This window comes from Canis lupus, chromosome 5 (assembly GCF_003254725.2).
Source record: "Canis lupus dingo isolate Sandy chromosome 5, ASM325472v2, whole genome shotgun sequence".
Lineage (NCBI taxonomy): Eukaryota > Metazoa > Chordata > Mammalia > Carnivora > Canidae > Canis > Canis lupus.
Window position 1 is genome coordinate 14,743,590 of NC_064247.1, and position 25,077 is coordinate 14,768,666.

Here is a 25,077-nt window from a genome sequence, read left to right on the forward strand (position 1 = left end):
CAGCTGTGTCTCCTATCTAGTCAACAGCCACCAAACATAAGGAAGAAAAAATGAGTAACTGCCGAAGTGTTTCTTTTATTACCCAAACAACTGTTACACGTACACTCAGTGCCTCCACTCCCTTCCCTGAGGATAACCAGAAAAGTCCTTGGGGTTGTAGGAGCCCTTCAGAGGGAAAGGACTGCCTGGTTCACGCTGCCTTGGCCAGTTGTGAGGAAGAGGCCCTTGCACGGACCAGTCACGTGGCACCCCTGGACCTACAGACCTCTAAAGATGGGAATAGGTGTGAACGGACAGAGGATTTTAGTCACCATTTCAGCATGACTAGGGGGTGAAAGCCCCTCTACAAGAACACACACAACCAGGACATCCCTCTCAAAGAATCCAAACTCCTCAGGATCCCCACAAAACGTGGTCTGGCAGACAAGGGAAGTCTTTAGAGTCTGCTGAATGATGCAACCTGGGTCCCAAGTGCACTGCACTGCTCTTGGCACCACTCTTAAAGGCATCCATTGGCCGGGGCTGCCCATGAGGGGCACTGCCACCAGCCTGGCTCAAAACCTAGGGTCTGGGCTGGAAATGGTCGGGCTCCGCTGCCTTCACACCATCCGGACTTCTGGCTCCTCGGCTATTCCCTGAAGCTTTTCTATGATGTCCTCTGATGGGGGCTCAGGGGCTGGAGGGGGCTCTCCTAGGGCTTCAGACAGCACATAATAGACAATCTCTTGTTCGCCTTGGGCGTTGGTCTGATTCACCACATGGATGATGGGGCTAGGAGTGTCTGGAGAGGCCGAGAGGCCTGTCCCCTCACTGCTCCCGCCCTCCTCTTCCTCTTCAGCCTCCTCCTGGGCTCCTGGCTCCCCTGGCACTGCTTCGAGAATGATGCCCTGCAGGCTGCTCTCGTTCAGTGAGGCTCCCAGGCCTGATCCCTCCTGCGGCTGCCGCAGCAGCTGCTGTGTCAGCTCCACACTCTCATAGCGAACTAGCTGCAGCCGCATGTAACCATCTTCATGCTCCTTGTACCTGGTGGGGCAGGAGCACAGAGGGCAGCAACCACACGCATGGGGCTGCCTAGCGTCCGGGAGACTGGTAGGGTAAGGGACAGATGGATGGGACAAGCTCTGGGATTTTAAGTGATAGGAACTGAAGACCAAAAAGGTCTTGATGAGAATATGCAACAGAAAGAACGGAAGGAGCATTACTCAAAATGGAAAATCCTGTAGAAACTTGGGGTGGGGTGGGGAAAAAGAAATGATCTGTGCTGGAGGGTGGGAGTGTCACAGGATTTATGAGATGGCCATGGAACTACAATTAGGACCCTGAGGCCCTAGCTCTGGTTCTGCTGCAGGGCTTTGGCGCCACACTCAAAATTCAAAAAAATCATCTTTGCTCCATAACTTATCCTCTGGTTCCTCAAGCCTGAACGGAGACGGTGGGTTTTTAACGCATTGCAAACATGGGGACTGGGCGGGGAGGGGGAGCACAGGAAGGTTTGTGAATCTAGAGGGCAGGGCTGAGACATACCGAAAACGGGGGTGCCCTGAGGGCCACTTGAACTGGTGCTTCTCACGAAGATGCACAGTGAGGTTGTTGCCCCTCGTGAAGCATTTGTCACACACGTGACACTTGTACCTGGGCTCTGAGTCTCCCTGACAGTGAGGGGAGGGAGAGGGAGATCAGGTCTGCATCTTGGGTTCCCCCCACCTTCACCAGCCCCCTCCCACCAAAAGCCCCACTCACTTCATGCACTTTCCGGTAATGGGACTTGATAGAGCAGAGGGACCGTGCACTGAAGCTGCAGTTCTCGAAATCACACCTGTAGGCTGGCTCCTTGCTGTGAGTATCCAGGTGCTTCCTCAGGTCAATCAGGTTCTTGCAGCTGCAGGGAGAGGTCAGGAGGGCCTGGAGGGCACAGGGAATGGTGGGGTGCCAGTTCTCGGATGTCCAGCCCCTGGCTCCCCTTACCTGTAGTCACAACAGTCACATTTGAAGGGCCGGTCTTCGCTGTGGCGAAAACGCATGTGGTTTCGGAGGGAGGATGGCAGCGGACAAGTCATATCACACAGGGGGCACTTATAGTGATTCACTGAGAGAAGCAGAGAGGAGGCTGTGATCACAGGCCTAGCGGAAACCGGAAAAGTGGGCCAGGAGCACGGGACTCCGGCTACTCACCGTGGTTGCGCATATGGTCCCGCAACAGCCGCTCCGTGGCAAATCTCTTGGAGCAGTGAGAGCACTGGAAGCGTTGCTCTGGGTTGGGGGAGGAGGCAGGCAGAAGACAGGGTGGGCTGCAGGGGGATGGCGTTGAGGCAGAGAGAACAAGCCCCGGGAGAGGGGAACCGCCCACGAAAGGGGGAGCTTAAGAACTCAGGATGGACACAGTACCACTGAAGGAGCAGGGGGCTTGGGAGTCAAGAACCTGGATTAGAAGCCCTGTCTGACCCCTAACTGGCTATGCAATCTCAGGTGGATGATTTAACCTGAGACTCAGTTTCTTTATCTGCAGAAAGGGGGATGAGAAGCACCTCATAGGGCTGTGAGGGGTCACTGCAAAAGGAGATACAGTGCACAGCAAGCACTGAATAACATCTAATGACTCTTGGTCAGCCAAGGCTGTGGCAGGTTACCGAGCCCTCGGGGTAGATGCGGCTAAGCTGCAGATGTCTTCCAAGGCCCCCTTTTCCTGGGAACATGCCCTGAACCCCCACCCCAAGCAGGAGAGCCTGCCCCCACACCCCTTTCCTCTCAGACTGCTTACGATCCAAAGAGGTCTGGCGACGGATGTGATCTAAGAACTTGGTGTTGTTGGCAAACATGCCCCCGCAGGTGGGACAGGCCACCACCTTCTCCTGGGTATGGCTGCGGAGGTGCTCTCGAAGCTTACGGCAGTCCTTGAAGGTACAGGTACAGCCTGGGAAGGAAAGCCCAGTCACGCTCCAGCCACGAGCCCCTAGAGCAGGTTCTGGTGCCAAGTCTCTAGCCAGCAGCCAACCTTACCCCATGGGCCTGGGCCCAGACCTGGCTGCCCTCTGCCCTTAGCAACCCCAGGAGTTCTTAGAAGACCAAAAGTTAAGGAGCAGCCCTACCTTTCCAGCCGCACAGGACCACATGGTTGTCCTTGCCGACTGCTTGGTATTCACAGCACAGGCTGTGCGCTTCCACGTGCCGATAAAACCATTCAGGATTGTCGAAGGAACTCTGTGCCAGGAGCAACTTGGCGTAAGAACTGAGAGGAGCTTTTATCCCTACACGTCCAAAGTGGAGGCTACTTGGCTGTCTGCCAGATTAAGTTGGTGGGGATACACAAATTTGAGCAAGGGAGCTACCTGGAAATGAGGCCAATGGGAACCTGGCATACATAGGGCACATCCCTCAGAGGGTCAGGGCATCTTGAGCTAAGTTCCCCAACTTCCTTCCACCCCTATTCCCAGAGCTGCCTGCTGACCTCACAGTGTTCCCACAGACACAGGAAGTGGTCAGGGATGTCAGGGATGATGTTGCGGCTCTGGAAGTCCAGGATGCAGGGGCTGAGGTTGGCCTGGCTCTGCAGGGCTTGCAGCCCCCACTGCTTCAGCTTGGTGTGGTAGCAGTGGAAGTAGACGTGGCGGATGAGGTCAGCCGAACTGTCCATGGAACAGAAGCCACACTCCTGCCACAGACAGGAGAATTCTTCCTCTGCAAAAGGGAATTTAGAGGAGCCTGATATCTTCCAAAGCTCAGCTCTCCTTCTATCTGTAGCATTTAGCAGTGAGAAAGGAGGCAGAAACCTGACTCAGTTACTGCGGAGTACCAGCATTTAACAACCATCGATCATATACACCAGGCACTGGGGATCTAACAAGTAAAAAGAGTCCCAGTCCTTGCCCTCGTAACAGCTTTCAGTCATGAAGAAAAAACAATAATCAAGTAATTCACACTTATAAATATAAAACTACAGCCAGTCATGAGTTCTATGAAAGGAGTGGCGGTCCTGGGCACTATAACATCACCAATCAGAGGTCATGTGATGTACACAGAGATGACTTGGAAGTGACCCTGTGTTGAGATGTGAAGGGCGAGGAGTGTCTATAAACTAGAGGGAGAAGCGTGGTTGAGGCAGAGGGAAGGGTGTGTGCAAGGCTCAGTGCCAAAAACTCACAGACAGTAGGTGTGGCTGGTATGTGCTAGTAGCTCTGGGTTCTGCTGCTGCCTCCCAGCCTGGGACACCTCCCACTCCTTCCTTCAGATCACAGGCTTTCTTTCTTTCCCCCATACTCTTCCTGAGACCTATCCTCTCTAGGAAAGCCATAGAGTGCTGCAGTCTACTGCCTAGCTCTCAAGTATCTTTCTTTCAGCACGTATTGAATTCTTTATAGGGGTTTACTTGTTTTAAAAAGTAAGTACTTTTAAAAAATATAGGGGGCGCCTGGGTGGCTCAGCTGGTTGAGCGTCCAACTCTTAATCTTGATTTCACAGTTGTGAGTTCGAGCCCCACAATGGGCTCTGTGCTAGGCATGGAGCTTACTTTGAGAATATAATATATATGTATGTAAAATATATCTCTTTTGTATATATATTATTTGACTTCTAAAACTATTACTTATGGTTCATATAGTCACTAGACTTGAAACAGAATTTCAGATAGGGGAAAGAGAGCTGCCTCTGTACTTTCTGTAGAATGGAGTTCTTTCTTTCTTTACTTTTTATTATTATTTTTTTTAGAACAGAGTTTTTTTTTTTTAGAACAGAGTTTTTTAAACTGTGTTGTGACCTATTAGTGACTGAAAAAATCAATTTAGGGGATAGCAAACCAATTTTTTTTAAAGGAGGTTCCATGCCCAACGTGGGGCTTGAACTCACGACCTTAAGAGTCGCATGCTCTGCTGACTGAGCCAGCCAGATACAACCTCCCCCATTTTTTTTTAAATGAAAAAGAACAAGACCGAACACTTCAGAGAGCATTTAATAAAGGCAGGTATTGTTTCAAGTACTTTTTAACTTTTGTGCATGGGGTTGGGATGTGAAATATATTCCTAAATGTTAGTTGCAGTATAGAAAAATTTGAGAAGCATTACCAGAGAATCAAAAAAACAGGTTGTTGACAGCTTGTACATGATCCTTTTAAAAAATAAAATTAAAATAAATAAAATTAAAATAAAATGATCAGGGATCCCTGGGTGGCTCAGCGATTTGGCGCCTGCCTTTGGCCCAGGGTGTGATCCTGGAGACCCAGGATCAAGTCCCGTGTCGGGCTCCCTGCATGGAGCCTGCTTCTCCCTCTGCCTGTGTCTCTGCCTATCTCTCTGTGTGTCTATCATGAATAAATAAATAAATAAATCTTAAAAAAAATCATCTTTATCTAACATACATATGTATGCAAAGACATCAAAAGAATGTTCACCAAAGTACTGTCAATAATTGTCTTTTGATGGCAGGCTGGCAGATTTCACATACCCTGCTGAATCGGTTTTCTGTAAGGAGTCTACAATGTTTTTATAAGCAAAAAAACAGCACAATTAGGAAAGTCAGATTTTTCCCCTTCCTGTCCTGCTCTCTTACCAAGTGGGTCCTCATCGTCATCTTCCTCCTCCTCCCCGGAGCCATGCAGGTGCTGCCGGAGGTGCTGAGTGACGTGTTCACAGAACTCCTCCATGGCAGAACACACAAAGGAGCAGGACCCCCACTCGCACTGGAGCCCCAGGTTCTCCTTTCGGGGGACTTTCCCTGGGGGCGGCATGCCTTCATCCTAGCAGAGGAAGATAACCGCGGCTGCAAGGATTTCCACTGAGGGCCACTGGGATGATGAACGGCTATGCAGCCAGCCTGCCAACAATCAGCAGGCGTTTCCTCCTGTGACCCACAAAAAACTGCTACCCCAGTTCAGCTCCTCAAATCCCTGGAAGCTGTCTGGGGTTCTTGCGAAGGGAAAACACACACTAACAGTATTGAGTGTGTGCCAGGTATGAGCTAAGAACTTGAACAGCCGATTTCTCACCAAGCTTAGGAGCAAAGGGCCGAGGAGGAATTGCTTATTCCAATGGGATGCAGAACTGTGTGCAGAGGTTCAAAGGGATGGCTTTGGACAAGAAACAGACTTCAAATCCAGACTCTTGTGCCTACTAGCTGTGTGACCGTGGCCAAGGAACTTCACCCTTCTAATCCTTAACATCCTCAGCTTGGAAATGAGATAACAAAACTCTCTGTCTTTAATTTCACTTCCTATGGGTCGAGCACCATACTAAGCACATTACCGGATGTCACTGAATTTCCAACCCCACTCTAGGAGAGAAGTACTATTTTTAATTTGATGGACAGATAAGAACTTCAGGTTCAGAGAGGTCAACTGTTTTGCTCAAGGCCACACACTAGCGGTGTGGTGGGGTCACATCAGGCTGACTCCAAAGTCCATATTCTTTCCAACATATTCTTTCCAACCTGCTCGGTAGAAGCTCTTTATCTCTTACTGCATCCCGTCCAAGTCCCCACCAGGCTTTCAAACCACCATACAGTCTGCCTTTGCCTACTCTGCCTAACCTACCCCGTGGCTACTCACCACCCCCCCCCAACATCCTCTGGACTAAAACTTCCAGGTGACCCTGAACAATATAGATTTGAACTGCACGGGTCCTCCCTTATATGAAGAGTTTTGCAATAGTTTTCGAACACATTGGAAAGCTTTTTGGAGGTTTGCAACAATTTGAAAAAATTCGCAGAGGAACTATGTAGTCCAGAAATATTTGAAGAACTAAGAAAAAGTTAGGTATCTAACGAATACACAAATACTAGTCTACTTTAGAATACTATTATTATTTACAATTTATTATCTATTTAGTATTTACTACTGTAAAATATACACAAATCTATTATTTAAAGTTAAAATGTGGGGCACCTGGTAACTCAGTTGGTTAAACGTCTGCCTTTGACTCAAGTCATGATCTCAGGGACCTGGGACCGAGTCCCGCATCAAGTCCCTGCTCAGCTGGGAGTCTGCTTTTCCTGCCCTCTCTCTCTACTCTGTTCTCAAATAAATAAATAAAATATATTTTTTTAAAAAGTTAAAATTTATCAGGGTGCCTGGTTGGCTCAGTCAGTAGAGCATACTCTCTTGATCTCAGGGTCATGAGTTTAAGCCCCACACTGGGTGTATATTACTTTTAAAAATTAATTTAAAAAGTTAAAATTTATCAAAGCTTACACACACACTTACAGACTACATTATCCTTTCATTTTTGATGTCTAGTGTTAGTAATACGTACAATATCTGCAGTGTTTCGTTTCATATAAGACAATATTGATGGGGATCCCTGGGTGGCGCAGCGGTTTGGCGCCTGCCTTTGGCCCAGGGCGTGATCCTGGAGACCCGGGATCGAATCCCACGTCAGGCTCCCAGTGCATGGAGCCTGCTTCTCCCTCTGCCTATGTCTCTGCCTCTCTCTCTCACTGTGTGCCTATCATAAATAAAAAAAAAAAAAAAAAAAAGACAATATTGATGTAGGTGCTGACAACAGGATTCATCTTACAAAGAAGCCACATAAACTCAGTTTGATACAGTACTATAAATGTTTCTCTTATGACTTTCTAACATTTCTTTTCTCTAGATCACTTTATTGTAATAATGTAACACATAGTACATATACAGAACATGTTAATCAATTATGTTAATTAAAGGTAAGGCTTCTGGTCAACAGTAGAGCTATTAATAGTTAAGTTTGAGAGAGTCAAAAGTTACACATTAGGGGCTCCTAACTGGCTCAGTCTGTGGATCTCCGGGTTATAGGTTCTAGCCCTATGTTGAGTGATGAGATTACTTCAAAATAAAACCTTTAAAAACAAAAACAAGGGCATATGGGTAGCTCAGTCGATTAAACATCTGCCTTCAGCTCAGGTCATGATCCCAGGTTAGTGCCCCACTGCCCCACGTTGGGCTCTCTGCTCAGCGGGAAGCCTGCCTCTCCCTCAGCCTGCTGCTCCCTCTGCTTTGGCACACACACGTGCTCTATCAAATAAGTAAATAAAATCTTTAAAACAAAAACAAAAAAAAGTTATATGTGGATTTTTGCACGAGGGCTGGCACCCTCAATTCTGCCAAGTTGTTCAAGGGTCAAATGTAGGTTCCATCTGAACATAAGAAGCCGTTATCGGGCAGCCCCAGTGGCTCAGCAGTTTAGGGCCGCCTTCAGCCCAGGGCTTGATCCTGGAGACCTGGGATTGAGTCCCACACTGGGCTCCCTGCATGGAGCCTGCTTCTCTGCCTATGTCTCTCTGCCTCTCTCTCCCTGTGTCTCTCATGAAGAAAGGAAGAAAGGAAGAAAGGAAGAAAGGAAGGAAGGAAGGAAGGAAGGAAGGAAGGAAGGAAGGAAGGAAGGAAGAAAGGAAGAAAGGAAGAAAGGAAGAAAGGAAGAAAGAAAGAAAGAAAGAAAGAAAGAAAGAAAAAGAAATAGGAAGCAAAATTAGAAGAAACTGCAGGTTCTCCATCTTTAAAAAAAAAGAAAAGATTTTATATATTTATTCATGAAACACACAGAGAGGTAAAGACATAGGCAGAGGGAGAAGCAGGCTCCTGCAGGGAGCCTGATGTTGGACTCGATCCCAGGACCCCAGGATCACGACCTGAGCCAAAAGCAGATGCTCAACCACTGAGCCACCCAGGTGCCCTGCAGGTTCTCCGTATTTACTATGCATACAAATGCAGAGTTCTCCAGTCTCTTCTTCGGGACACTCAGGGTGAAGCCTAGAAATCCGCCCATTTACCTTAGCACCCCAGTTCTGATGCAGGCTTGGAACAATAAAGAACAGCTCCCCTCATTACAGTAGAATGACAGATGAGAACACTGAACGCAAAAATCTAGGGTGAGAGAGAACCCTAAGAGGCCTTGACTCTGCCCCTTGAGTGTCCTGGATGATGTTCATTGATGGCTGCTGCCCCTGCTGTGGTGGAGCCTGGGAGAGAGATGGGCATTGCTCTACCTGAGTGGGACTCTAATACTGAGAGGAAAAATAAGTATCTGAAATCCTTCATGCCTACAAGTACAGGAACCTGCTAGACCAAACCGCTTATCAGAGAAACGCTTTTTAAATCTACAGCCTCTAGGACGCCTGGGTGGCTCAGTGGTTGGGCAGCTGCCTTTGGCTCGGGTCGTGATCCCGGGTCTGGGATCGAGTCCCGCATCGGGCTCCTGCAAGGAGCCTGCTTCTCCCTCTGCCTGTGTCTCTGCCTCTCTCATGAATAAATAAATCTTAAAAAAAAAAAAAAAAAAAAAAAAAAAAATCCACAGCTTCTTCTCCTGGAAGAAGCCAGTCAACTTTGACACCTTGTTGTATACATGGGGTTGCTGGGCTGCTCTAGATGAACAGTGAACCCTATCAGGAAAAAAATACTGACTACTTTTATGATATTGGGGTAGGAAAAGCAGGAAAAGCCTAAGTCAGACATAATACCCCAAACCTCCTCTCTCTCCTACCTACAGGATCAAGTCCACTTAGTACCTCATACAAGGCTCTTCTCCAACTGGCCTCAATTTACCTCAAGTTTCCGGTCTCAATTATTTTACTCTGCCTAGAATGATATAACAATAAGTATCTAGGGTAGGCAAGGCACTGTTCTACGTATATAAAAACTCATTAATACAACAATCTACCTATTGAGGCAGGTACCATCATCATCCCACTTCACAAATGAGGAAATGTGCCTTGCTAGGTGAAGTAATTTACCTAAGGCCACAAAGCTAGGAAGTGATGGAGACAGAATTCAAAGCCAGGGAGTCTGGCTCCACTTTCCTCCTACATCTGCCATTTCATCTCTCCTGGTCTGATTCCTTCCTCCCCACAGACTTCATATCTGCATACACAATACCCCAAGCATGTTTTATTAAGTAGTTACTCTGTTGGCTTCTTCCAATACACTGTAAGCTCCTTGATAGCCTTGCCAGTGCCCCGTTCATTTTTTTTTTTTTTAAGATTTTATTATTCATGAGACACACAGAAAGAGAGAGAGGGGCAGAGACACAGGCAGAGGGAGAAGCAGGCTCCATGCAGGACTGGATCCTGGGACTCCAGGATCATGCCCTGGGTGGAAGGCAGGCACCAAACCGCTGGGCCACCCAGGGATCCCCCCCCCTCTCCAGTTCTAATTCCAGGGTCAGCACATCCTAATACAAACTCTCTTAATGTTTAAGTAAATCTAGTGCTCGCTTTGGGAGCACATACACTAAAACAAAACAAACCTAACTTTAAGTGAATCTATTACTTGTTACTTTACTTTTTGGATAAAAAAACCTAGCTTCTCTGAGCACCCCCCTCTTTTTTTTTTTTTTTTTTTTTAACATAAAACGGGACGCTAATATCACAACTGGTGATGGATTCAACAGACCTGGTTAGAAAGCTCCAACATTTAATAGCTGTGGGGCCTGGGGCAGGTTACTGAAGCCTCACTTTTCCATGCAGCAGGGGAATCATTAAGCCCGCCTCACTGATTTATGGACTAACTCAGGTAATGGATATTAAAATGCTTAGCAAGACACCCCCCTAGAACTCAACAAGTGTGAGCTATTCGTACCCTTGCTTCTGAGGGTAAGACGATCTAAGCAGAATTCTACAAAATGTCAAGGAAAAGGACAACCTGGGGGATTCCTAGCACTTCTTTTCACCTGGAGTCACAGTAACAAGCAATCAGCAGACATCTATGAATACATATTTTAACGCAAGGCACCGAATTAACTCTAAAACGATATTCAAGAAAAGAAGGGACCTATGTCCTGAACCTCCTGAGGACTCACAATTTGGCCAGAGAGAGGGCTCTGACGGGTGAAGACCACCGCCCACACAAAGCGCCGATGAGGAGGTCAGGTCAGGAAAATCCCAGCGCAGGGGCGACGCGCGGAAGACCAGCCCTAGGCCGCGGGGCCCGGGCCCTCGAAACGCCAGCAGAACTGGAGAAGGCAGGGGCCCGTCCGGGCAGGAAGACCTCTCCCTCGCAGCCCCGCCGCCGTCCCGGAGTCCTTCCCCCACTGAGGCGTGGCGGTGACCGAATCTCAGCAGCAGCGCAGCCCTAGACGAGAAAGCACGGAGGTTCGAGCCGGCGTCAGGGGCCGGCGGCCCTGCAGGCGCCGGGCAGACCAACGTGGCCGAGCTGCCAGAGGGGGCCTGGCCGAGGTGGCCGGAGAAGAGCCCGGCCCCGGCGGCCCGCTCCGAGCGCACCACGCCGCCGCCCGCGGACGCCCGGAGCCCAGCTCACCGTCCCTCCGCCGCCGGCTCTCCCCGGGTCTTCCCACCTCGGCCCATCTCCGGAAGGGCGCTTGAGCGACGGCCAACGACAACCAATCGCCGCTCTCGGATCCCTCTCTCAGCCAATGGCCGCTGCGACTGACGGAGCCGTACGCGGCCAAAATACGGAAGGGGCGGGAGTAAGGAGCGGCGGGATGCGGGCAAGGCAACGAGGCTGGCGCCGCGGGGCTCCTGGCGGGGCGTGGGCTGGGATCCAAGGCCCCGGGTTCCCCCTACTGCGCAGGCTCCGCGCTCGGCACCCACTGGGCCTGCGCGGGGCTCGGGCTGCGTGCCGCGCGGGGTCTCTCCTACCTCGCGTCGCGGCGGGGGAGCGCAGGGAGGAGGCGGGGGCGCAGAGGGAGCGCAGGGAGGAGGCGGAGGCGGGGGCGCAGGGGGAGCGCAGGGAGAAGGCGGAGCCGGAGGCGGGGGCGCAGGGAGGAGTAGGAGCCGGAGGCGGGGGCGCAGGGAGGAGGCGGAGGCGGGGGCGCAGGGGGAGCGCAGGGAGGAGGCGGAGCCGGAGGCGGGGGCGCAGGGGGAGCGCAGGCAGGAGTCGGAGCCGGAGGCGGGGGCGCAGGGGAAGCGCTGGGAGGAGGCGGGGGCGCAGGGAGAGCTCAGGGAGGAGGCGGAGCCCGAGGCGCAGGGGGAGCGCAGGAGGGAGGCGGAGCCGGAGGCGGGGGGGCAGGGGGAGCGCAGGCAGGAGGCGGAGCCGGAGGCGGGGGCGGCGGCGTGCGACGCTGCGTGAGCTGGGCTGTCCGCCCCTCCCGACCCACCTTGGCGTCCTTCCTTCATCCTTCACCCTCTTACTCTGATCTCTTCAATATCGGTTTTCCCGGGCCGTCTTCTCTGCCCCCCCCCCCCCACACACACACCTCTCCTCTTCCCGGGCTCGGGGAGCAACCACGTTACCCATCCACGCCTTCAAGTCACAAACCCATTGGTCCTCCCTGATCGATTCCTCCCTCATCCGCTACCTACGATCCTCCGCCTGTGGGTTTTACCCCCTTAGACACAGGAGCTCTCAAATTCACACACACACACACACACACACACACACACACACACCTATCCTTCGCCGCCCCCTCGTAAGTCTACTCAGGACGTCCAGCCCGCGCTCTACGCTGGTTCCATTGCGTGCACTCCTGCTTCCCTCCAAGCCATTATCTCCAGGGAGATCCGATTAAACCACCACCCCGCTTTAAACACTTCAAGGCATTCTGCGGCCTCAAGGCCAAAACCCTTCGGCATCTGAGTCCTGCATACTTCACTACTTGCCCTCACTTTCAGCTCTCCAGCCCCGAGTTTTTCTTTCTTTCTTCTTTATTTAAGATTTTATGTATTTATTCATGAGAGGTAGAGGGAGACGCCTCTCATGAATAAATGAGATCCCTGCGGGGGGCCGGATGGGGGGGCCCCATTCCAGGACCCCAAATCGCGACCTGAACTGAAGGCAGATACTCGATCACTTAAACCACCCAGGTGCCCCCAGCCCCGAGGTTCTTTCAGATTCTGCACCACACCAAGCTGCTTTTTATCTTTCCTGCCTTGTTCTTGCTGTTTCCTCTGCCTGGTGCCATCTCCCCCTTCCCTCCCTCTGACATGTTTTTGACTGACTCCTACTCAGTCTTCTGGTCTCAGTGAAGATGCTTTTTTTTCTTCCCCCAAGAAGTCTTCCAGTAAGGGAGGGCAGGAATTGTATATGTTCTTCACCTTCATGACTTCATTACTTAGCCTAGGGGCTGAAACATGAAGGGTTCAAGACGTATTTGTTAAATAATGTACTTTAGTGAAGTTCTTTGGGGTCGAGATTTATTTTGTTGCATTTTTTTTCTAACCTAAAAATAAGCCTGTATGACTCATAATCGGAAAACACGAAATGTTCAATATGAATAAAAGATGCTATTAAAAATAACAGTAAAATCAGAAATTTGTGCATAAACTTGGTTACTGATAGTGAGTTATAGCGTTCCTCTTTTAAAAGAGGGTTCTTAAAATATAATTCAGAAGTAACAAAAATATATTTTATCATCATTCCTTCAAAAGCACATTGTTACAAAATGCAAACCTTTTAATTCAGATTTCCACCACTGAAGATGGTTCTTAGCTTTAGTTTAGCAATTGCATGAAGAAAAAGTTCATCCACAGAGCTACGTTGACTCAATTTTTACAGAGCAAAAATTTCAGGATAGCTCTGGGATCCACATGTCTCCAAAATCCAAGACCATGTCCTGCTGTCTAGCATTAACTTCCATCTCAATCTGCCTCTCTTGAAAACAAGCTATAATTTTGGTTGGATAATTCAGACACATCCTGAGATTTGTTCTTTAAAAGCTGCCACAAAAATTTAAAGCATAATTCATACTCATCAAAGGCTGTGGCTCTCTTCTCTAAGTGTAAAATGGATAAAGTTGACCAAATAATGTTTTGTATTTCTTTTAGGTTAATTTAAAAAACTTTTTGAAATATGGTCAGATTCTTTACCATAAAATATGTTGCTCCACTGAGCTCTGGGCAGCACAGCACTAGAAGCTGAATACAGCTTCCAGTTACCATCTACTCAATCTGCAGATCCAGTGGGAATCTGAATACTTGCCCTCCCATCAACACAATTTTCTTGTAAAATTTCAAGATCAGTGTGTTTGGCTATCTTGGCATCTTGGTAAATAAGCTGCTCTCTGTGAGCCATTAAGAGTTGCACTTCTTAGATCAGAGGAAATATCTTGGTAAATCTCTTGAGTTTTCATGACCTAGAGTTGGATCTATCACTATATACAAATTAACCAAATATTCATATTTTGTCACTCTCGCTAAATATCCTGTATTTGGTGACTAGTATGGACAGGGCATGGGAAATATCGACAGTTCCATGCTGCCTAACCAAAGACATGTGTCCTAAACCACCTGTGATGTAAGTCAGTCAAAATGGCGAGGCCTGAGGTGATCTGAATGATAATCAAGGTCACTATTCATTTTAGGGATGAGGAACTAGAGGTCCAGAAAGGAGAAGTCATCTATTCAAGGTCTCTTGGTGTGTCTGGGGCACACTCAGGCTTTCTGTCCCCGGCTCAGGGGGACAGAATTTAATTTGACACCTTGCAGCAGCTTACCTAGTCCAAGTCCTGAGCAAGGTCTCAGAGAACAGGAACCGAGGGTGTAGATTTTGCTAGTACCCATAACTCCCTGAAACTTGCCTACATTTAGGAATGAAAGACTTTTCAGGATAATGAAACCCTTATAAGATTTCCCCCTCCCAATCTGTTTCTTCTGAGGTAACAGCACTTATTCAGCACTGACCACATGCCAGCAGAATTGTAAGCACTTTACGCTTACAATTTACACTTAACGCTCATTTATGGATTTAGCCACAGCCAAGTCATAGCTACTATCCCAGTTCCCATTTTACAGATGAAAAAACAGAGGCATTCTGTGGTAACATAACTTGCCTGAGGTCACACAGGTAATTAGAGGAGTTGAGACTCAAATCTAGGTTATCTAGATCGAGAGTCCATGCTTCCTGTTGGATTCTATTATATCCTGGAAGGAGCAGCCTATTCAAGAAAGGAATGAAAATGCCTGTACTAGTTGATTTTTTTTTCTGACTTTTTTTTGCTACAACTTCACCCTCCAAAGACTCAATCTTCCATCTTCTCTCTAATGTCTCTTCTTCCCTGCAGGAGCTTCTTAGCTGACCCAATGTGTGTCATCTACCCCACCTTGCTACCTGAGCCCATCTCTGATCTTCCCACCCCACCAATAGCGCAGCCCTGCTTCTCACTCACCTTTCAAAGGATAACCAGTTGTCCAGTTTATAAACTCCAATTTGACTTTAATTTAATAAATTAAATTCCAAGCCATCACACAGCAATGGACATCATCATCTCCCAACACACAGAGGTGTAGCCCTACTCTTGCTTCATCATCATCATCATCATCATCATCATCACAGTCTTTAATAAAGCCCCTGAAGCCATGTCTCCGGGGAAGGCTTCCACCCAGCTCCTGGCTCCCTCCTTCCATCAGAGCCACTGCTCACGGAGAAGGCATCAAGTACAAAAACAGTAATAAACAGGAGGGAGGGATGAGGAGCAGGAGGGGAGGCAGGGAGGTGGGGAGTACCTGCCCCCCATCCGGGGCACCAGCCCGGCTTTCTGTGAGCTGCCAATGTCCCCAGAGGCAGACACTGGTGCTGGTCGGAGTGGGGACCTGAGGGAGACATGGGAGTCCTGTCCCAAAGGGAATTAATTGCCTACCCTCCTGGGACAGGAAAGAAGGGTCACCTGGGAGAGATGCCCTCTCTCATCTGTTCACTGAGGGTCCCGGACCACACATATAAATAGAAAAGAGAATAAATAGGGGAGGAAGGACCAGCTTGAGGAGCTGAGCACCCTGGGACTCCTCTGAGGGGCCAAGGTCAACAGCAGGCAGTAGGTTCTGAGGAATGCCCACACGTGCTAGGACAGAGCCCTCCTCTTACTCCCAGACATCCACTCCCTCTACCGTGTCTTCAGCAACGGGTGCCCACCTCTCTCATGCTTCCCGTTGCAAGTACCCTTCCAACTGGCCCCACAGCCCAGGGTGAACAGGGCTTCCTGGAACCCAGAGGGCTTCCCTGGCCCGGGCTGTTGGGAATCCAGGAAGGGGAATGGAAGAGGAATGGGGGTGATCAGAGAGGACTCCTGCCCTCTCCTAGCTCAGGAGGTGAGAAGGGCCCTCAGAGCTGGGGACTGGGATTGCCATTGGCCTTGGGTTTGGATTTGAAGGAAAAGCGCTTGATAAGGCGGCGGGAAAAGCTGCCAGCCTTCTTTCGGACACTGGGTGTGGCCGTCGTGTTGGAGAGGTCATCGTGTGATTGGCTCAGACCAGCTTCCTTCTGTCGAGGCCTCCGGCGGAAGATAAGTTTAGTGCCACTGCGCAGGAAGCTCACTGTGGGGGGAGAGGGGAGGCTGAGGCAGAGACAGGGGCATGGCAGGGGTGGGGTGAGGTGGGGAGCAGAGGAAGGACCAAGCGTGGAGGGGTTGTAAGATACAAAACAGAACCAGTTCCTTTGCCTAAAAGCCAGGCTTCCTTAGGAAAGAGTGGAGAGGCAACACATGCCTTTTATCTTTCCTGAGGAAAAAATGGCGATGCTCATGGGATTCTGGGTGCACTCCCGACTACTGCCGCTGAGGAGCAAGTCACGGGGTGGCTACTCTGCGAGGCCAGGCTGACCACGGGGCCTCTTTCCTACAGAAAGACAAAGGCTGAGCTGAGGGTATTCTTAAAAGCCCATAAAATCACGTAAGGACGAGGTGGATGGGCACTGACTCGATCAGATGCCAGCATGTGAGCAGGAAGCAGTGCAGCTGGAAAAGTTCAAGGAGGTAAATTCAGGACCAATATAATGAGAAAAATGCAGACATAACAGGCTTTGGACTTAGGAATCTCATTATCCCAAGAAGTGAAGCAGGCTTAGGTCACAGTTCAATACGTTTGTGGTTGATAAAGTCACGGGCAGAGGAATAAAGATATGCGGAGGCAAGCCTCTCATCCTTAGAGGTTAGAAAAGCAACACAACTACCCATGGGCCAGACGTGTCACTGCCAAAAAGACACTCCTAGGGACACCTGTGTAGCTCAGCAGTTGAGTGTCTGCCTTCAGCTCAGGTCGTGATCCCGGGGTCCTGGAATCGAGTTCCTCATCAGGCTCTGCACAGGGAGCCTTCTTCTCCCTCTACCTGTGTCTCTGCCTCTCCCTCTGTATCTCCCATGAATAAATAAATAAAATCTTAAAAAAAGAAAAGAAAAAAAGAGGACACTCCTAGAGTCAACCCAGGGTAGGATTTCTACTCATAGGTAAGAGTGCAGAATCGAAAAAGGGAAAGAAAAAAAAAGGAGAGGAAGAGAGGAAAGAAGATATGTGCTTAGACCCAAGGAGGAAGAAAAATGGAGGTAAAGGGAAATACTTTGGCATCCCTTCCTGCCACTGGTGCCTGTCAGATCCAGGCCAGGACCTTAGGCAGTAAGTTCCCCTGCTCCACTCTGGCTTGGCTGAAACAGGCTGGGAACTCTGGGATCCCTCAGCGGAGGAAGGAGAAGGTGAATTGGGTTGAGAATCCCATTCCCCTAAGTGTCTAGTAGGACCCAGGTCCTGATACTGGTTATAAAAGAAGGGGGTGGGCTGCCAATATCTTCCCCACCTTTGTGATCCTTGAGGCTGCGGGTCTCCAGCGCACCAGTAGACCCTGTTTCTGACTCAACATCATCCACAGATGGCCTCTCAGAAATGTCCGAACGTGTTGTCTCATCTGCTTCCTGGACGCTGGTGGGGCTGGAGAGGGCATCGAGGGGTCCTGGGGACATGGCTGGTGGGTCTGAGGGCGGGGAGGAGGGACCTCCACTGGCTCCTGCATCGTCCTGCATTGAGGCCTCCAGGGATGCCGCATAGCCCAGAGATAGTGCCAGCTCGTCCTGAGCAATGGGCACCTGGCAGGAGGGACACGTTTTAATGGGCAGGAGTGACCCATCAGGGCTTTCTCCCTATCCCAGCTCCTCTCCTCAGAGCCATGTTACCTTGGAAACGCCAGAGATGATAAGAGTGCTACGCTTGGTGGGTGTCTTTTTGGCTGCCCGCCCGCTGGGCTCTGTGAGCTGGCGAATCGCTGTCTCCGCTACAGGGTCCAAACCGTTGGAAAGGTGGCTCTCCCCTGCTGGGGGTATAGAGGATGGATAACCTGACTCCTCCCTGGCTTCTGTGTCCCACGCAAAATGGCTTTTTGGCTCTGGGGCCCCCCGTCCCCGCTGACACTGAAACCTCCCAATCCCCCACTCACGGCTGCTGCTGTGGGAGGCACTGCTGGGGCCGCTGCTCTCACTCAGCACAGTCGTTGTCTTCTCGGTCACCTCCACCTTGGACGGGGATCGGGAGGGGGAGTCTGGTGGGTGGGGGAGGGTCAGTGAGCTGGGAGGTGCCTTAAAGTGGCCCCCACCCCCTACTGTCTTTATGGAGATGCAGGCTTTGGCTGACTCAGAGGGCAGGGGTGATTAATAAGATTCTATGGGGGCAAAAAGACACCACAGGAACCAAGGGAGTATGGGAAAGTGCTGGGGGCGGGGGGGGGGGCACCAAAGGTGTGGGGAGATGCCATGAAAATGCTGAGTACACAGAGATGACCTAGGGGTCCCCTGGGGGCAGGGGGAACCTTGTGGGACCCCTAGAGGTGGGAAAAATGTCACGGAGGGGTCCTGGGAGTAGGAGAAGTACCACAGAGGCCACTGGATTTGTTGCTGGATCCCAAGGGTGCTAGAAGGTTGGGGCGGGGGACAAGTAGGCAGTTGGGGGCGGTGGGGGGGAGGATGGCAGGAGACCTGTGAAAAGACAGCGAGGAAGCAGGGGAGGTGGAAGAGCAAGAGTCCTACAGGAGGGCCTGGCAAAGCCAGGATGGAAGCGGGAGAGGGAGTGGAAGAAAAGGAGGGATGTAAGGGGAAGTCTGAGAGACAAAGATAATGAGGAAGATGTGGCTGGAACACAGGAGGAGCTGGAATCAGGGCTTCCCTTGCCCTTCCCTGTCCCACATGGGTCTGCAGCCAAGGGCCCCTGGCTCCAACCGGGCTCCTTTTTCTTTACCTAGTTTCCCTTCGACACGAGGCCGGGACTGGACAGTGGTGACTGTGGTCACAATGGTGCCATCAGGCATGATGGTCCGGTCTAGCTCGATCTTCTTGGTGGGCGTGATGCTGGGTCGTGGAGTGGAGGGAGTCGGAGTGCCCAGGTTCCGGGGGGAGCCCTCCTCATACTGAAGCTGCCGAGGGGTGGAAGAGCAAAGAGGCAGCGCCTCAGAGACAGCCCTAACCCCTGTGTCCTCCCATCTGCCCCCAGGTTCAGCTTCTTACCTCTACTGCCATGGTGGCCACCAGTCCCAGGGCTTTCCCCGGCCCAGGGGTGAGTGGGCATACCTGTCTCCGGGACAGTAGTCTGGAAGGGGAGCCCACAGGCAGTGTGACCTGGCCCAAGAGTTCAGCTGGGGAAAGGAGGAGCACTGTGAGCTGGGCCCTTGACCAGACCCCCACTTAGAAGCCACCCAGAGGAGCTCCTTCCTGCCCCCTACTCACCGTCTCCACAGCTGCTGCTCCTCAGCACTTTGAGGGTCAGCTCCCGGCTCTGGGGGCCCAGATCCCTGTGGCCAAGAGGAGGTGGGGTGGGGTGGGGGTCAGCAAATGAAATCTACCCTCAAACTCATCACAGGCCAGAGGCAAAGGGAGACGTACATAAACAAGATGGAACAAGGGCTCCAATCAGATTAACTCTTGCCCTCCAAATACTCTTCCTGGGGCACCTGGCCAGCTCCGATGGAAAAGCATGTGACTCCTGATGTCAGGGTCATGAGTGGGAGCCCCACGTTGGGTGTGGAGATTACTTAAATAAATAAAACTTAAAAACAAACCAATACTCTTTTCCCCAGAGTACAGGACAGGGCTCTGCTCAGTATGCCTGGTGCTCAGATCCTCCTGGCCCACTTGCCCTCCCTGTCTCTCTCTCTCTCTATGTCAAACTACCCCCTTCCCTTTGCTCAAGCTGTTTCCTCTGCCAAAAATGCTTTTCTGTCATACCCTATTGAAATCCTATTCTTGCTGTAAGGTGTGGTTTAAATGCCACCTCCTTCATGAAGCCTACGCTGATCTTTATTTCTCCATGGGAATTCATCTCCCCCCACCACGGCACTTTGTGTAAATCTTGATTGGAGCCTCAGAGGTGAGGGTGCATCTTGGTCATGTTTATATCCCTAGGACCTAGGCCAGGGCCTGGCATACAACAGGGCTCATACAAAGTTTACTGAAAGCAGAGCTGCTTCATGCCAGGACTATGCTGGAAGGGTTTGATCTTCAGCAAAACCCTTCTACCCCATGGGAGCAGGGGTGGAGGTGGAGGAATCACTCCTTACAGTGCCAGGTCCTCAGTCCACTCCACCTCGGGACCGGCGCTCATGGGTTTGGTCCACTTCTGTTGCACCGGGTTGTCGAGCTCAGCTACACAGCACAGTTCCCCGGTGCCTAGGAAGAACCAGAAATTAGAAGATGCTCAGAATCAAAGATGGGAAGCCACTGAGGAATAACAAAGCCACACCCTTGGCAGAGGGCAGGGAGCACCTACACCCAGAGCCTTGGCATTCCCCCAGCTGCTTCTAGCTCTCACCTTCCAACTCACTTCCCAGGTGAGATGCTCGAAGCTGCCGTAGGAATAACCGGGTGGGTCTGGAGATGGCTGGCTGTGCCTGGGGCACCATGGGTGGCTTCTCACTGGGTACCTAAGAGCAGAGGGAAGTAAAGGGAACAAGAATCCCAACATGGACCCTGGTGACGGGATGCATACAAACCATTTGTTTCAAGGATCTACTTACCAGGCCTCCGGGGGCTGAGCAAGCCCTGAGGTTGACCATCATGGCTGGCTGGGTGCTGATAATTGCATCCTCGATCAATTCTTCAATAGTGGAGAGCTCCACTTGCTCCTCGCCTCTCTGCACGAGGAGGAGGAGAACACAGAGGTGGGGCCCCCAGCTCTGCATCAGCCTCCCTGCCCTGCCTCTTCCTCCCAGCCCTGCCCCCTTACCTCCCTGGCCTGCAGCTTGGGAAGCACCGTCAGGCTGAGATCCGGGCGATCCGTAAAGGCCCAGGACACGAGCAGCCCCTGGTCTGGGATTTCCTCCAAGCTGACTTCCAGCTGGGGGCGAGGGACAACAGGGCTGGGGTGACTTGCCTCAGGCCTCCAATGACTCCCTACTCCCCAGGACCCTCCCTTCCCCAATTCTGAGGAAGCAAACTGAGAGGCTGAGGCCTCGAACCGCCCTGAACCGCCCCCTGCCCAACTCGGTTTCCCACATCCCCCTCCACCTGTGTTGGTGGCAGTGTCAGAGTGACGTGGTAGGTCTCCATGGAGACGGCAGCGGGGGACTGCTGGGTCACAGAGACTGGGAACATCACCTCCTCAGCAGAGAGCTGGCAATGCAGCACCTGAGACAGGCAAGGCATGGAGGCAAGGAGGGGGTCAGGCGCGGAGGCAGGAGGCTCAACCCTGTTTCCCTCTGCCCTATAAAGACTCCTCCCCGCATGGTTTTACTCAAGACTTCACTTCTTGGGGGTCACAAGCCCATAAAATAATTAAATAAAAGCCAAAGGCTCCTCTCTCCAGAAAAAGGCAGACATACACACATGGGCTACATTTCACATGTAACTTGAATGGGACTCTCAGACCTCCTGAAGCCAGTCCTTGGATCCCAAAGGCATTCAGAGATTTCAGGTTAAAAGCCCTTAGACTAAAAGGAACTCTTGGGATCCCGGCCCCTCCTCAGGTCCCATAGAAGACAGTGCCCATCAAACCCTTACCATGGTGCGGTCCGATTGGTCTACGCAGGTCACATGACTAATGCTGGCTCTGGGTGGGACTTGGGGCACCTCCTCAAAGGCGATTTGGATGGAACTCTGAGGGAGTAATGTGGACACAGGATCAGGTCTCTGGAGCTGCCCCCCACAGGACTGGTCTGCTCAGTTGCTGGCCGTGCCCTGGCACTGCAGAGGCCTCAGCTGCAGGCTGGCTTCTGGCCCCTCCTTGGCTCAGAGCTTTAGGACAGGAAGTGTTCCCCTAGAACCACACCTCTCTGGTGCCTGCAGTTGCTAGGGAGAACGAGGGAGCTAGACCACCTCAAAAACCAGTTCACCTTGAGCGGAAGACCCTAGATTTCTGCCCCGACCTTTCCTTTCATCCCTCCAACCTACCCTCAAAGAAAGGTGTGCACAGAGAAAATAATAATAAAGGTGTTGGTTGCTATGTACATATAACCGGGAAGAGAGCAACACTGCTGAGCTAAGGGTAAAGACAGCAGGGCCACTTATTCAAGACAAGAGCTGAAGAAATGAGACTTCCTCCAGATAAAGAGGATGCGGAGGCTCGAGGGTATGACCCTATCCATACTGTTGGGGTTGAAGACTAGCTCAGCATGGCCTTGGGAAACTTTACTAGAGGGACTGGGACAGAAAGCAAGCTCTGAGAGCTCAAGGGTCCGGGGCCTAGCTAAATCCTCAGGGCAGATAGCAGGGTGGTATTAGGCAGCAGAAAGCTGCTTAGCTTAGGTCTTGAAAGAGCTTCCTAATTCCTACAAGGCAGTGGAAAAAGCCTACCAAAGCACCATCCAGAGGGCAGAATGGGAAGAAGAATTGAGGAGGGGACAAAAGCTGAGCTGACAGCCCTTCCTTGGGATTGGGGTGGGAAGCAACAAATTCGCAGGGCTCATATTCCTGGCAGAACAGGGAGTCCCAACTTCTCCGCTCCTGTAGCTAGCTTGAAGGCCAGGCACAGCAAGATGGGGACATAGAGGTTTAGAACCCCAAACTCCCCACCCCCTGCAAGGGAGGCCAATGTCCGGCTGAGTCAGCTGCCCTGAGGAGTCTCTCCTGACCTAGGGACAAGGTACAGGGAGAACTGGGTGGAGGGATGAGTTCAAGATGTAAATTAACAGATGCCATCTGGCTTTCTGCTGCCTAGCTGGACAGAGGAGACTGAGCAACTTCTTGTGTGGCCACTTCTGCTTCCAGGCATCTGGGGAGCTAGTAGAGTAGAGCCCTAGTGGGAGCTGGAGATGCTGAACCCTCTGAGCAGGGGACTGATAGACAGTGAGGGTGAAGACAGATTACTGGGCCAGGATGGGAGAGGGCCCCATGACAGGGAGGCCTCTACCTCCCACCCCACCTCAGTCTTATGACCACGCTTCCTGCCCTACTTCCTGGGAGACCAGATGCCCATGGTGCAATGGGAGGAAGTAGGCTGGGCTGGTTTCTGACTGACCCTTAAGGGGCAGCTCCAGGCTCATCTACTGAGAAGGGCATGGACTGTCGATCTGCTCTCCACCTCAACTGACCTTTTCCTCAATATATATGCGGCAGGTCAGCAAAAAGAAGGATGCGTTAGTCTGTATCAGTGAAATTACTAAGGGCTTGGGGATCTATCTGCCTAATCAGACCAGGGATTTGGGGCGTGAAATGTTAACTGGGTATGGCGGCATGAGGACCAGGCAAATTCCTTCTGCAGGTGCACCTGTTTCCCTTGTATCCCGGTTCCCCCAACACAACCAGCACCCAGCTACACGGAAGTGCCCTCAGGCCCTGGGATTAGCGTTGCTATGAGAACAGCAACTTGTGCTTGGGTTTGGAGCCAGAGAGTACCTCCAGCACAGAATAGAGGATTTGGGACCTGGCTAGATTTCTACAACCTCCAGCCTTTACCTGCACCCTCTTCTGTAATCTCGGAGGGGAAGAGAAGGCATAGGGCTCTCCAGTTGATCCCCACCCCCATCTGACCCTCCCTCCCCTGAAGGAAAGGCTGAGTGAGAGGACCACTTAGGTGCTCCTGTCCAACTCACCCCGTCCCTGCAGGCCTGCTCGTTCAGCGCTCGCACCCAAGCCCGTTGCCAGTTCTCTCGGAAAGACTTGAAGGCGAAGAGCGACGCGAGGAGGCCCCGGACGCCTGGCTCCTCGGGGGCGCCGGCCCGACTCGGCCGCAGCCGCAGCAGCGAGCGCCACACGCCCAGCTCCCGCAGGGAGCCCGCGGGCTCGGCGGCTAAGGCGGGTCCCGGCCCCCGGCCCCCGCGGGCCCGCGCCAGCCACAAGCCCCGGGCATACTGGAGCAGCCAGCCAAGCACCGTGAGCAGCGAGGCGGCGAAGAGGACCAGCAGGGCCGCCCAGCCCACGTCCTGCTGTCCCCAGCCCGGATCCATGCTCCGCGCGGGCTCCGGTCCGGGCTCAGCCGCTGCCCCGGGGGAGCATGGCCCGGGCGGGCCGCGGGGCGGGGGCGGGCTCCCCCGGGGCTGGGCGCGCGGGCTCGGGGGCTCCGCGGGGCTGAGTGTCCGGAACTAGCGGGTGCCACAGACGGAGGACAGGAGTCCTGGGGGGTCGCGACGCCGGGGTCCCTCTCCGCGCGGTCCCGCCTCGGTCGGTCCGGCAGGCGGACCCGGGCTAGTCTCCGGCCAGCGCCCGACTCCTCCCACGGCGCCGGCCCTGCCGGACCCGGGCGGGGACTCGCCTGCAGAGACGTGGGGGCTCGCGGACCGGCACCGGCTCCGGAAGGGCTGCGTGCGCAAAGCTGACACTGACAACACGGCCGGCGCCCCGCCCCCACCCGCCCTTAAAGGAGCCGCACCCGCGCTGGGCGGGGCTTGGCGAGCTCCGGGCTCCGGCGCTCCGAGGAGGGCGGGAGGACGACCCAGGCGGGAGGAGGTTCCGGGGTTGAAAAGAGGCGGGATCTTTGACCACACCGCCCCGTACCGAAATCGGGGTACACCCCTTCCCCTGAGCTCACCGCTAGAGTAGCTTCACTCACTTGAGATGCGGCCTCTGATTTCCCTTGCGCAGCTTAGATTTCTATAGTTCGGACGCGTGTGGGGTTAAGAAGGACGTCGCCCCCTTCTCTCAACACCCCCAGGTTCAACAGCTTCTTTGGTTCCCATTTCTTGGCCTAAGCTAGACCTTGGTTAAGTTGGTGCAGAGCATCCCTCCTAGATAGAGGTCCCTGGCAGAGGTCCAAGGAGATGCCCACCAGAAAGAACCTGAACCTGGTAGAGCCTCAGAATAGAACGTGGAACATTAAGCCCCCTCCACTGCCACCACCTCCCCTCCATTAGAAGCTAGGATTCAGGAACACCCTATTAACCTCCTTGCTAGTGTGGGTTTGTTCTGGAGAGATTTCCCAAGCCTGGGGCTGCTTCTGTTTTTAAAAATAATGTATTTCCATAGTAACAGCTCCTGCCTATGGAGCACGTGTAGAAGAGGTGGTAATGAGAAGGGAGCTGGCAGTGTAGCAGTGGACTATCAATACATT

At 52.1% G+C, this 25,077-nt stretch overlaps 2 protein-coding genes across 4 annotated transcripts; both read right to left on the reverse strand.

Moving 5' to 3' along the window:
• Positions 1–55: 55 nt before the first annotated feature.
• LOC112671212 (histone H4 transcription factor) lies at positions 56–11,365 on the reverse strand. Its single transcript, XM_025465267.3, has 11 exons — positions 11,213–11,365; positions 10,755–11,026; positions 5,539–5,725; positions 3,446–3,675; positions 3,087–3,198; positions 2,759–2,911; positions 2,173–2,250; positions 1,966–2,086; positions 1,741–1,879; positions 1,525–1,649; positions 56–1,023 (listed from the first exon to the last, which is right to left on the reverse strand). Exons 3-11 carry the CDS (start codon positions 5,714–5,716, stop codon positions 600–602), a joined length of 1,560 nt encoding a protein of 519 aa, XP_025321052.1. The 5' UTR covers positions 5,717–5,725; positions 10,755–11,026; positions 11,213–11,365; the 3' UTR covers positions 56–599.
• Positions 11,366–15,043: 3,678 nt separating this feature from the next.
• C2CD2L (C2CD2 like) lies at positions 15,044–24,348 on the reverse strand. 3 transcript variants are annotated; one of them, XM_025465271.3, is made up of 14 exons: positions 23,624–24,346; positions 21,594–21,689; positions 21,102–21,221; positions 20,821–20,931; positions 20,612–20,728; positions 20,407–20,518; positions 20,156–20,264; positions 19,326–19,390; positions 19,107–19,234; positions 18,841–19,015; positions 18,047–18,148; positions 17,787–17,920; positions 17,414–17,699; positions 15,044–16,161 (listed from the first exon to the last, which is right to left on the reverse strand). In XM_025465271.3, exons 1-14 carry the CDS (start codon positions 23,975–23,977, stop codon positions 15,950–15,952), a joined length of 2,121 nt encoding a protein of 706 aa, XP_025321056.3. In that variant the 5' UTR covers positions 23,978–24,346; the 3' UTR covers positions 15,044–15,949. The 3 variants fall into 3 exon arrangements, with proteins under 3 accessions (XP_025321056.3, XP_025321055.3, XP_035572686.2); XM_025465270.3 differs by having other exon boundaries at positions 17,787–17,923; XM_035716793.2 differs by lacking the exon at positions 15,044–16,161 and adding an exon at positions 16,175–16,461 and having other exon boundaries at positions 17,787–17,923; positions 23,624–24,348.
• Positions 24,349–25,077: the final 729 nt, after the last annotated feature.